This window comes from Malania oleifera, chromosome 2, assembly GCF_029873635.1.
Source record: "Malania oleifera isolate guangnan ecotype guangnan chromosome 2, ASM2987363v1, whole genome shotgun sequence".
Lineage (NCBI taxonomy): Eukaryota > Viridiplantae > Streptophyta > Magnoliopsida > Santalales > Ximeniaceae > Malania > Malania oleifera.
Genome location: NC_080418.1, coordinates 56,541,573 through 56,554,257, shown reverse-complemented (window position 1 = coordinate 56,554,257; position 12,685 = coordinate 56,541,573). Strand labels below are relative to the sequence as shown.

The window sequence follows — 12,685 nt, the reverse complement described above, 5'->3', positions numbered from 1 at the left end:
GTGTCTCACCCCAAAATTCTAAACTTTTTAGGTGATCCAGATAGGCCGGCGAAGCAAACTCCGAGATAGAGGAGACTTTAGTATTGCCCTCGCTGAAGGGTAATTGTTGTATTAGGAGATGTATTTTGAGTATTCTTTCAAAGTTTTGTGGATTTTTTAGGAGATGTATTTGTATGTTTTGGGAAATAGTAAAACTCCGATATTGTAAATAAGGTTAATGTATTTTTATGTTTTCTCGCAGCATAAGTGATATGTTTTGTGAATAGGTATCCTCGGTACCACTTGAGGTCTGAGACATTATAATGGATATTATTATAGGTATCAAAGTAATATTATAAAAAAAAAAAATTAATAATAATTTTGGGGTCACGACAGTCTATTCATCACGCATTCCTGATAATTCATTGAAAAAACTCTTAAAAGAGAATCGAACCACGTGACCTTGTTAACCAAACTCCAATGCAATGTGACTAAACATATAACCATGTAGGCATTGAGCGAATCACGATGGCGTGCTCAATGGGAGACTGCCAATGTCCGTTGGCTTGTGGTGCAGACGGCGGACAAGGCTGAAGCCAATGCGGAGGAGAAAGGCCGGCTGGCATATACAAAATGCAAGTCAAATCTTCAATTTTCCCTTGTGAATCATACACACAGGAATAGGAGGCACGTGTGAGATTTGTTCAATGGCCAAAATCTCAATATCATTCTCAAATTTTTTATTGGTCTCGATCATCTCCTGCCCTTTCCACTGTGGTGTGGGATGATTTCTTTTCTATTTTTTCAGCTGCAACCCTGTAATCCTTTGGCTCTCAAGTCCCGGGCTTGAAGTCTTTTCTCTCCATTTAATAAATTTATCTTTACCTCTTTAAAAACATTCATGAAGCAGTACCATTTGCATCTGATGATACACTAATTAGGGTGTAGTTTGGAGTTATTAACTTAAAAACAGAAAAGATTAAAAAAGTTAAATATCAAAGAATCTAGTAATTTAACTTGTTGGATAGTCAGAAAAACAAAGAAAAAAATAAAATACATACAAATCATCAACCGATAATTTTTTATTTATTTATTATTTTACCTACAACTAACTTTTCTCTATTCTTTTTTATTTTTTGTTCACATTTGAATCAATTTCATTTCCATCATATTTGACATAAAGAGAACATAATATATAAATGAATTACTATTATTTCTTTCTCTTACGCAAAATCACTAGTTCTAATGGGAAAAGTAAGAGCTTGAGCTAGTTAGAAAACCCTAATCCTTCCTTTGAGAGTTTAAATTTCAAGTCTTGAATTTATATGTAATTCTGAATAAAATGCAATGCAACTTTATTCAAATATACATAAATTTAAATTTAAATTCTGCTAATTATATATAATTTTAAATTCATATACCTAATCATGCATGCATGCACTCATTTAACAACCCTACAACATCGGCCGCAAAGGTTGAACTTATTACTCCCAGTCAGACCTAAATTCTACTCTCTGTCTCTTCCTCTTTCTCATGCATGCCAGTTTCCCCGTCTATATATATTAAGAACTGATTACCCAAATTGAATCTAAAGCAAGAGTTGCTTCTGCAGGGCACAGGGTAAAAGTAGGGTAATGGCCTTCACCACGCTCATCTTTGTGATTGCGTCGTGCGTTGTGACGCTCCTTGCTTTCTGTGGCAACGCGCAGCTCTCAAGGAATTTCTATGCCACAACTTGTTCTAATCTTCGTACTATTGTGCGAAATGCAACGCAGCAAGCCGTTACCAAGGAGCCTCGCATGGCCGCTTCTCTCCTCCGCATGCACTTCCACGACTGCTTTGTAAATGTAAGAATGCATGCGTATGTACCCACACCCACACACATGTATGCATTTTTCATACATCCATGCAATTTTTTTTTTTCCTCTTACATATTTTGTAATCTTTTGTGATCGAGAGCATAAATTTCAGCCTTTAAATTTAAATTTATGTTAATTTAGAGATATATATATAGTATAAAATTATATAAAATTTCTTTCAAAAAAGTATATCCAAACTCTGAGATTCCATACTTTCAAACATCATTTTAATGAATTCAGGCTTTATCTCGGCAGATCATTTCCTAGCTCTTTTGCAAGGTCCAGGGTTCAAATCCCCTTTTAAGGATCCTCCCTGGTTTTACAAAAAGAGTGGGATGATTTTGGGGTTGGAGGGGGAAGGAGTTTGCTAGCTGTGGTATGCCACAATGTTGTATCATATCAAAATCATTAAAAACAAAATACAGTACTTTAATGAATTTTTTTAATGTGCAGACTTTCAGTATATATTTGTTTGATTGAAGTAGGTCTAATAGCTCCCTGTACAAATTATATTGGGATGAGTTTTCATACGTTTTACTCGGTCTGGGACGTTGATACATTAAAATTGGTTTATTCCTTTCACTACCCTTTAAATTTTGGAGATTGCTAGGTTGGTAGCCAATTCAGAGGTCTCACCTTGTCTTGTCTTGTATGCATATGCCATGCATGACGAAGTTTGTCAAGGCTTGATACAGAAGAAGTGATTATTGATCACCAATTGAATAAAAAAAATTTAGTTTTAGACTGATTAAATATGACAGCCTCAATGCCAAACGTTTAATTAAATCATTGTTAGTGTGTGGTAGAGATAAAAAATGAAGAAAAAATATATTATAGTTGGTGATTTAAAGTATTTCATAATATGTAATTTTTAAAACAATATAAGCATATATTATTTCATTGTAAAGACACTAACCTTGATCACTTGAGATTTCAAGTGAAGATGTGAGCTTTTCTTGAGATTTAAAAAATTTCATGAATCTTTTTTAAGATTTTACAAAAAAAAAATGCAAACCTCTTTTGATGTTTCAAAAATATCAAGTTCCATCCTTAGAAATTCGATTTTAAATAGTACTTCAATGCCTCCTAGAGCTTGAGGTAAATTAACATAGGAAAATCAACTACTTAAGAAAGTTCATGAAATGTTAAAAAACCTAAGAAATTACTTTCTTTCTTTTTTTTTTTTACTAACCTAAGAGAGGTATGAGAAAATTCTAAAATAGTAGAAGAGGTTTGGATCTCGAAAGATATTAATGTCTTTTACCTTCCAATATATAACATAAGCATTTCTCTTTACATTCTAATTATTTTTACATATATACACACACAAACTAGATCTTGTCCCATTGTATATGGTGTAATTCAATTGACTTTGATTGTATATTTGTTGTAAGATTCAACACCAATGCTATGTGTATAGATTTTGTTTACAAGTTTTTCAAATTAACTCAACTAATGTATTATTATTATTAAAAATAAAAATAAAGGATTATGTACAAACCAGCTAGTTACAAAGTCTGGTCCACAGTAAAGCATATTATCAATGAGATTAGGTTAATTGTTCATGAACACTTATTTTACTCTTTTTTTTTTTTTTTTTTGTCTCAAATTAAATTTTTAGTTTTAATATAGCTAGATAGCTTTTGGTTCATAATATCTTTCAAAATCATTGGGAAATGTAATTCTATGACATCTCATTCCCATGTTTATTTGAGCATCATCTAAATTTGACGGTGTGGCAAGAATGTTAATATTTGTGGGACGAAAGGATTCCTACAAAAAGATGAGGATCTTATTTCAAACCCTCCCCATCATGAGAATAGACTCTTGCAAGAGAATTCTACTTTTTAGACCAAGTTCCTTTCGCTATTTCAGTAAATTGGACAACAATACCCTTATAATATAGTATTATCACACTATTATTATATTTAAAATAATATATAATATAAATGGGAGTAACATTACTATTGTATGATTATAATTTAATATAATGGTTAATATTTAGACATTATATTGCTCACAATTATTTTGATTAATTAATTATCAAGTGTTGAAAATTTCAAATTTAATGTGTTAAAAATTTTAGGAGACATTTTTAATTATGTTTTCTTAGTAGGTTTTGTTTCGAAAATATATTAATTATTTTTCGTATATTGGTTAAACACATATTAAGGGTGCAATAGTAATTTTCTTTTTGAAATACCTAGATTCCCTTATTGAATCAAACATTGACATGAGAACCCTATATTTATGGGTAGAGACATCCCTTTGTCATGAGAATATTTTTGATGTTGTGAATCAAATATTATCTTAGTTTAGTTTTGATCATTTGATATAAATATATGCAGGGTTGTGATGCGTCAATTCTTTTAGATGACACAACCACCGTCCAAGGTGAAAAGAATGCACTCCCAAACAAAGACTCAGTGAGGGGTTACGAAGTTATTGATGATATCAAAGCTCAGGTGGAGGCAGCTTGCAATGCCACTGTTTCTTGTGCAGACATACTATCGCTTGCTGCACGAGATGGAGTTGTATTGGTTAGTAATTAATATTTTGAAGCTCACTTGCTTGCAATAAGATAAATAGAAGTGATATATTTACCTCCCGAAATATGATACTTATATTTATCCATTGCTTTGTATGTATGTATTGCACTATGTATATAGGACAATTATATGAAGTAAGGGATAAGTGTTTGATATCTAATCTTCATTGGAATCTCTACTCCTATGTGTGAGAACCACCTACAACTTAGTGTTAGATTCAACCCACATGATAGTATTGTCAAGATGACTATTTTACCAAAATTATTGGTCTCTCAATCCAACTCTTGTGTGGTATTATCCACTTTTGTCTATCAAGACTCATAGTTTTACCCTATAAAAGACATCTCATAAGGTTGGAGCCTAAACTATATCCTTACATGACCAAAATTTTCCTAGCATATCCCTGATGCGTGTATATATCACCCTTGGATTGATAATAGTAGCTAAACATCTTAGGGTACCTTTTTTTTTTTTTTTTTCAGCTGGGAGGGCCTTCATGGACAGTGGAATTTGGACGACGAGATGCAACAACAGCCAACCTCACCGGAGCAAATACAGATCTTCCATCACCATTTTCAGACCTTGCAACCCTAATCTCCATGTTCCAGGCCAAAGGCTTGACCGCCCAAGACATGACTGCACTCTCTGGTGCGCACACCATTGGACTAGCTCATTGCTCTTTGTTTCGAAGTCGCATATATAATGACTCCAACATCAATTCTAGATTCGCTGCTACTCGTCAGGCATCATGCCCACCCGACCAAGGCAACGGTGACACCAATTTGGCTCCGCTCGACGTTCAAACCTCAGAACAACCATTTGACAACTTGTACTACCAAAACCTTTTGACACAACGTGGACTTCTTCACTCAGATCAAGTGCTATTTAATAATGGGTCTCAAGATGCCCTAGTTTTGAGTTATAGCACTGACAATTCTACTTTTTTTAGAGATTTCTCTGCTGCAATGGTGAAGCTAAGCAAAATCAGCCCCCTTACTGGAACAGAAAGAGAGATTAGAAGGAATTGTAGGGTGGTTAACTAATTGAAAATTTATTAGAAAGTATCAGTCTTTGATTAATTCCTTTGGCAAAACTAATTAATGAAGTGCTTATAATAACTTCATGTGTAGAAGAATGCATGATTGACCATTTGACCTATACTAATTTGAAGAAATGTTCTCCTTTTCTAATGTGGTTCTGTTAAATATTTTTTCTTTCTCGTGTTTATATTAATCATAATTGTTCTACTATTAAAAACAATGGATAAATGACAAGTTAAGGGAGAATGTTGACATGCTTGATCAATATAAAAGGTTGTGAGCATATATGTATGTCTCTCTCTCTCTCTCTCTCTCTCTCTCTCTCTCTCTCACACACACACACACACACACAAAAACACAAATATATATATATATATATATTGATATGACTGTGTTTGAGATTCTTCAAGTACTCAACTAATCCTCTAGGATAACATGTCTTTGCCCCTTCATACCCTTCTCCATTTAAATACCACAATTTAATCTAATAAATTGAAAAGTTATAATCCTTAAAATTTGAACCTAGTTGACACCTAACTAAGAAGGCATCGAGTTTACCAAATTAAATATGTTAATGTTCTGTGGAGTTATAGAAGGTGCACCTTAATATTGTCGGATTGTTATGTACATATGTAGAGACCTGAACCCAGGGTAAAAAGGTAATTTTAGCAGGTTTCGTTGACGAAGCCAAGGTTCTCGTCGACGAATTCCCTCATAAGGTTCCTTACCAAAATTCAGAGCCTCAGCGACAAAGAGATCCTGACCGACAGGGAAAATATCATACTAGAGTTCGTCGACGAAGGAAGAGGTTCGTCGACAAAGAGCCTTCTATGACTCGTCGACGAAGGCACAATTCGTCGGCAAATTTGATCATATCAAGAGGTCCATAAATTTCATTTTTAGTTCCTTAATGGTTAATAAATCACAAAAGCTCTCTCTCTCTCTCTCTCTTCAATCCTTTGTTGTTCGTCGCTCGTTTCGATGATTTGAGGTTACCACGTGGATCAGGGGGAAAACCTCTACGATTGTAGCGATCGGATCTTCATTTTAAGGTTTCTAGATTTTATCCCAAAATATAGGTATGGGTCTAAGTTCATTTTTGGCTTAGTAGATCTGTAGTAAATGAAATTGTGTTGAAGTATTGTTTTTTGGTTTTTAGATTTTGAGAACTTGGTTCGCTATTTTGGAGTCGTATAGTTCGTGTTTCAGTGTTTGGGGAGAGGTAAGGGGATTTCTTTACATTAGTCTTTTTAGAAAACTAAACCGCTAAAAAGTTAACTTATGTTTATATGCACATATTGATTGTTTATTTGCAAAGTTTCACCAGGTAAAAATGTCGATTTTACGATTTTACGGATTTGATAAAAATGAGGGTTTCGGCGTATGATCTCCAAACTTTTCAAAACTTCTTTATTTGCATTAAACTTAATGTAGGAGATGCTTTGACCCCTTGTTCTTCGTTTAAATGTTATCTTTCGAGTTATATACTATATATAGTGGATTTTTGACCAAACAAGTGTGGCATATGATATAAAAAGTAATATACTGAACTGTTATATATGTATATGTGCTATTGGAACTAAAGTTCGATTTTGTTATCTGAAAATATGGAAAACAAGTGTCGGTTATATACAGAGTTTTGTATGTAAAAAGGGTTAAACTGAGAGTGTGTGTGCCGATTTATACCACAGTATAAATGAGTGAGTTTGTGAAAATACTGGAACTGTACAAGTGATTTATGAATTGGAAGAAAGTTAATTTGTCTTATTGTATATTGTATATATGATATTGGGACCGCAGATTATTACTATGAGAGCCTTAAAAAGCTTAAGCACAATTTTTTTGCTATAATCTAGATACAATGCTACCACACATATGATCTTTAGTGTGGGTATCGAGATAGTCGACTGGGTAGGTGTGGCCACTGGTGGATTAATGGACCAGGTGGATTCAGTCGGACTATAGTAACCATAATGACTGATAGTGCTTGCGCGAGGTAGGGCTTGTTCAGGGATTTATGATCGCACAACCCGCGCCAAAGGGTAGTGTTGGCATTTCTTATGAAGTTTCTAAGCTGGATAGTGTTCTAAATATGCATATACATGATTTAAAAACTAAAATGGGCAAAGTCTTGTGATGATGCTGAATTATCTATTATAGGAAATATATATAAATATCTCTTATATTACAGTATTGAGAATATGCCTTATATGTAATTGCTTTCAACTGAAATAAACACATGTTATCACACACTAATGTTATATCTTCCACCTTACAGAGAAGTGTCTAACCCCAACTTATAACCTTTGTTTCAGATCCTTCAAGAAGCAAGTCCTAGGGCGCTTTTAGAGGGACGTCAAAGCTTAGTACTGTTTTTAGCTTACATAAGTGTTTTGTATATGCACTGGACTTAGTTTAGGTGGTCTTTTTGGGAATGTAATATATGTTATGTTTCAAGTACGTTTATATGTATGTAAGAATACAGTTAGAAACTCTGGTTTGTCTTTTAGATTCCATATGAATGTTTATTTTTTCCGCTGTGCATTGAGATTACAGATCAGTATAAAACACGCGTATGTCCCTATTCAGGGCAGGTTGTATGTGTATGTTTATCAGAGACAGGTGTAATAGCACTCTAGGGCCGTATAAAGGGCCGAGGTGTTACAGTTGGTATCAAAGCCTTAGCCACCCGGAAGTCTGATGTGGTTCACACGATCTGGTTAATGAAATATTCAAAGCTTACATTCCTAGGTTCTGTAGAATATACTATGCCAGAGTTTAGAACGGGAATAAGATCTTGATTTTAGCTTTGTATACCTGGAGACAAAAATCCATTGACAAACTTCTATGTTTTTTTAGATCAATCGAAAGGTTCAGAAAATCACGATAATCTATTGACGGTTTCGTTTTCGAGTAGAGGAGTGAAACTTGAGTTAGAATGAGAATGTTAAATTACTAGAGTGCGTCAGTATTAGGAATGTGGATTTAGGGAAATGAGTGTATACTATTATAGTACTAGCTCATACTTAGGTTATTAAGCTTCTAATCGAATTTTTTAATTGCTTTTTCAAGATGGAGTCCAGGAATAATACTACTAACAGTGGAGGCAGAAGTAGCGAGGGAGCCGGCCATGAGGCTGACAGCAGCACCACGAGTGTACTACGGGATTTCGCACAGCAGCTTATGGCTGAGGTAGTGTGAACGAATTGGGAGCAGGACCATCCCTTAACTGAGATGGGATGCTCCATCGACCAATTCACTAGACTGAAGCCTTCTATTTTCATGAGAAGTGCAGATCCGATTCGAGTTACGAATTGGATCTAGGAGATCGAAAAGATCCTGGATGTTCTGAACTGCATAGAGAAGTAGAAAGTAACCTTTGCAATGTTCAAGTTGTCAGAGGAGGCAGAGAGATGCTGGGTGTTAGTAGAGATGATGGAGGAGCATCAATTGATACTAGTAGCGATGACGTGGGCCCGTTTCAGAGAGATATTCTTTAAATGGTACTTTCCAACCACAGTCAGAAATGCAAAGATGGAGGAATTTATGAGTCTGACACAGGGGCAGCTGACAGTTCAGCAGTACGCTGCCAAATTCCATGAGCTATCCCAATTTGCTCCATTCATGATACCGGATGAGGCAATGAAGGCCTGGAAGTTTTGGAGGGGTCTGAAGAAGGAAATCGAGAGGCAAACAACGATCTTGCAATTGCAAGACTTTGCTACTCTGGTAGACAAAGCCACTGTAGCAGAGGAGAGCCTGCAGAAGGACGCAGAGGTCTAGGTTCCGAAGAAGAGGCCAGTGCCTCTTAGTTTTTACTCTAGCGCGAGGCAAGGCACCTAGAAGAAGGGTAGCAGTGGTACATCTAAGAGTACCTCATCCACTTCTGTTTGCTCTATGTGTGATATTAGGCACTCCGGAGAGTGTAGATGGAGTATAGGGGCTTGCTTTCAGTGTGGAAAAATGGGACATCAGATAAGAGATTGTCGCATGCTGAGGAATGATGGAGCCTCACCATAGCTATATAGAGGAGGTACACAGGCGCAGTGTGGTGGTCAACAGGGGGTACAACCCAAGCAAAGGTGTATTCCCTGACTCCAGGCAATGCAGAGAATGTTAGAGATGTAGTCACAGGTATCATTTACATGCATTCCAATAAAGCTATTTTATTATTTGATTCAGGGGCAACACATTCTTTTATCTCCAGGGGATTCGTTAAATTGTGTGGATTAGAGGTTAATAGTTAGATTATGAATTGGTAGTGGCTACGCCACTTGGGTCGGTAGTTGTATGTAGTAAAGTAGTTCGTGATTTTCCAGTAGAAATTCAGGATAGGGTACTACTAGTTAGTCTTATTGTATTTGACATGCATGACTTCGATATCATCTTAGGGATGGACTGGTTATCTGCCAGTTATGCCAGTATCGGTTGCCACCGGAGGGGGGATGATGTTTAGACCTCCAAGGGAACAAGAATTCAAGTTCGTAGGATCATGTGTGCGTTCAGCACCACGGATTCTTTTAGCTATGCAAGCTAATAAGTTACTCCTAGAGGGATGCCAAGGGTATCTGGCATTTGTGAAAGACATGCCAGAAAAAGAACATAAACTGGAAGAGATTCCTGTAGTGTGCAAGTTCTCAGACATGTTTCTAGAGGACTTGCCAGGATTACCTCTAGATTGAGAGGTGGAGTTTGTTATAGAGTTGGTCCCAGCTAAGGCACCAATATCGAGAGCTCCATATCATATGGCTTCAGTAGAATTGAGAGAATTGAAAGAGCGGCTATAGGAGCAACTAGATAAAGGGGTACATCCAACCGAGTGTTTCACCCTAGGGAGCATTGGTGCAATTTGTAAAGAAGAAGGACGGGTTGATAAGGATGTGCATTAACTACAGAGAGCTTAACAAGGTGACGATAAAGAATAAATACCCACTACCTAGGATTGATAATCTATATGACCAGCTACAGGGCACGTAGATCTTCTCTAAGATCGATCTACGATCTGCGTATCACCAGCTGAAGGTGAAAGCGGAGGACGTTCCGAAGACAGCTTTTCGTACCCGATATGACCATTAAGAATTTGTTAGCTTTACCATGATCCCAAGAGGGGGGGTGAATTGGTATTTTTAAAAACTATCCTCTAGGTATTCCTCCTAACAGCAGTATGTTCACAATCTTATGGTCAATCTAGTGCAAGTAATATCAAAATTAAATAAAGCAGTTTAATCAATTACACAAGTACCAAAAAGCAGTAAAGATAAGGATGAAACACAAATATGTTATCGAAGTTCGACCAACTGCCTACGTCCCCGCCTTGGCTAACCAGCACAAGGATTATCACAATAACTTGCTCACTTAAATGGGTGGAGTGACACTTATACAAACCAGGTCAAATTAACACAGGGCTGACCTCAACCTTAACCAGGTCAATTAGCACAGGGCTGACCTCAACCTTTACACCAATCCTTACCGGACTGGATTACTGCCCTCTCAGGCTATGCCTAGAATCTCTCAGATATACAAACAAAAGGTACAGTATAAGGGTGCTTTCACGTAAAGCAAATTTGTACCACAAATGCGCACAGTCACAAACACCACAGATGATTTAATAATGTAAGCTTAGTATGGTCTAGATAGTTCAACTCTCAAATATATTTTCTATCAGTGTAGTACGCACGTGAGAGTGTTAACAACAATCTGTGTATTTCAAAATGTTTCAATCGAATGTGTTCACACAGAATATCAAGCAAGCCTTAAGAATAACAATCAATAGAATATCTCAATCACATGAATATGTATATGCTTGGATTGCAAAATAGATCATCTTTGTATTCAGCAAATGATATATATACTTGAATAAATATTGCCACAAAGATTAATGTAACAAACACAAATATCTTTTCACAAATAGTTCAATCAAGATTCCACAAGATATTTGAGTAGTTTGAAAATGTTTTTGCAAACCAAAAAAAAAATACAAACTTCCAAAGATATTGTAATAAGAATGCAATACTCGAAAGTTCACCACAAGCCTTCTTAAGGTAGGCTTATTAGAAAAGCCTCCTAAGAATGCTTAGATTATGCTCTCGTCAGAAAAATCGATTCAAAACACTTCAAACAATGACAGAAAAACCTTTTTGAATATACACTCAAAGCACTTACAAATGATTTTGAACTTGAGAAGGAAAACTAGAGTGTTTGTAGGGAAAGTATGAGCAGTAGGAATCAAAAGAGAGTATTTTTGCTTGAGAGAGAAATTTTTAATCCTTTGGCTAATCAATGTTTAATTCTCCCAAATAAAGAAGTATATATAGACATACCAAACTATTTGACCGTTGGGGACCTGTTAGGGATTGTTGAAAAAGTTTAATGACATTTTAACCAATTTAACCCTGTTTAAAAAATATTAACTGCGGTAAAAAATCAAGGCAACCCGAGAGGTCTGGTCGACTAGAAATGTTTCGGTCCACCAGGACTCAAATGGTTCAATCGACCAAGAGGTTTTTGAACTAAGGGCTCTGTCGACTGGGAGAGTGCAATTTCTCAATTTTCTGAGATTCGGTCGATCAAGCCATTTTGAACTGACTGGTTCGGTCGACCAGACTGCTGGAAATTTTCCCGAGGATCCTCCAATCGACCAAGTAGTTGGAGAACAAAAGTATTTGGTCGACTAGATGGTCAAAATGTTGATCAGGGAGGGTTTCGATTGACCAGGTCTTTTTGAACTATCTAGTTTGGTCGACCAGGTGGTCAAACTTTTGACTTAGAGAGGTTTCGGTTGACCAGGCCAAAATGAACTAACTGTGCTGGTCGACCGAAAGTGTACCATGTGTGCATTTCGGTCCAATCTTGAAGCATACAAACTCTAATGAAGTGCCTAACAAATATATGTGTAAATTTGTGTATCCTAGGGTCACTTGAGATCCACTTTGAAGACACCAAAAAAGTCCGGTGTCGGTCGACCGAAGGGTAAGCCCTAAGGTTTTTCTATGGTCAATTTTGGTTTGTGTCTGGTTTGAGCTTACAAAATAAACCATACATGTGATGTGTGTACTTATTGCAAACCGAATACCCTAATTACTATTACAGAAAAATTTCCCTACAAAAATATTACAATCAAGAGTATGAATTTGTCTTCAAACTTTGAGCTTTCACGTGTCATTAATAATCTGCTAATATGGACCTGCACATGAACTAGATATTCATTAAATATAGGAGTATTTGTCATTATCAAAACCGGGCGTGACCTATAAGGTCA

The 12,685-nt window shown here is 36.1% G+C and overlaps 1 protein-coding gene across 1 annotated transcript; it reads left to right on the top strand.

Moving 5' to 3' along the window:
* The first annotated feature begins 1,613 nt into the window (after nt 1-1,613).
* Nucleotides 1,614-5,430, top strand: LOC131148847 (peroxidase P7-like). Its single transcript, XM_058098786.1, has 3 exons — nt 1,614-1,826; nt 4,187-4,378; nt 4,870-5,430. Exons 1-3 carry the CDS (start codon nt 1,614-1,616, stop codon nt 5,428-5,430), a joined length of 966 nt encoding a protein of 321 aa, XP_057954769.1.
* Nucleotides 5,431-12,685: the final 7,255 nt, after the last annotated feature.

Bases quoted from the DNA above. Each gene is read 5' to 3' on its own strand.
- LOC131148847 (XM_058098786.1), top strand. From the start codon at position 1,614: ATGGCCTTCACCACGCTCATCTTTGTGATTGCGTCGTGCGTTGTGACG. The intron at 1,827-4,186 runs GTAAGAATGCAT...AAATATATGCAG, and splicing joins TCCACGACTGCTTTGTAAAT to GGTTGTGATGCGTCAATTCT. The intron at 4,379-4,869 runs GTTAGTAATTAA...TTTTTTTTTCAG, and splicing joins CACGAGATGGAGTTGTATTG to CTGGGAGGGCCTTCATGGAC.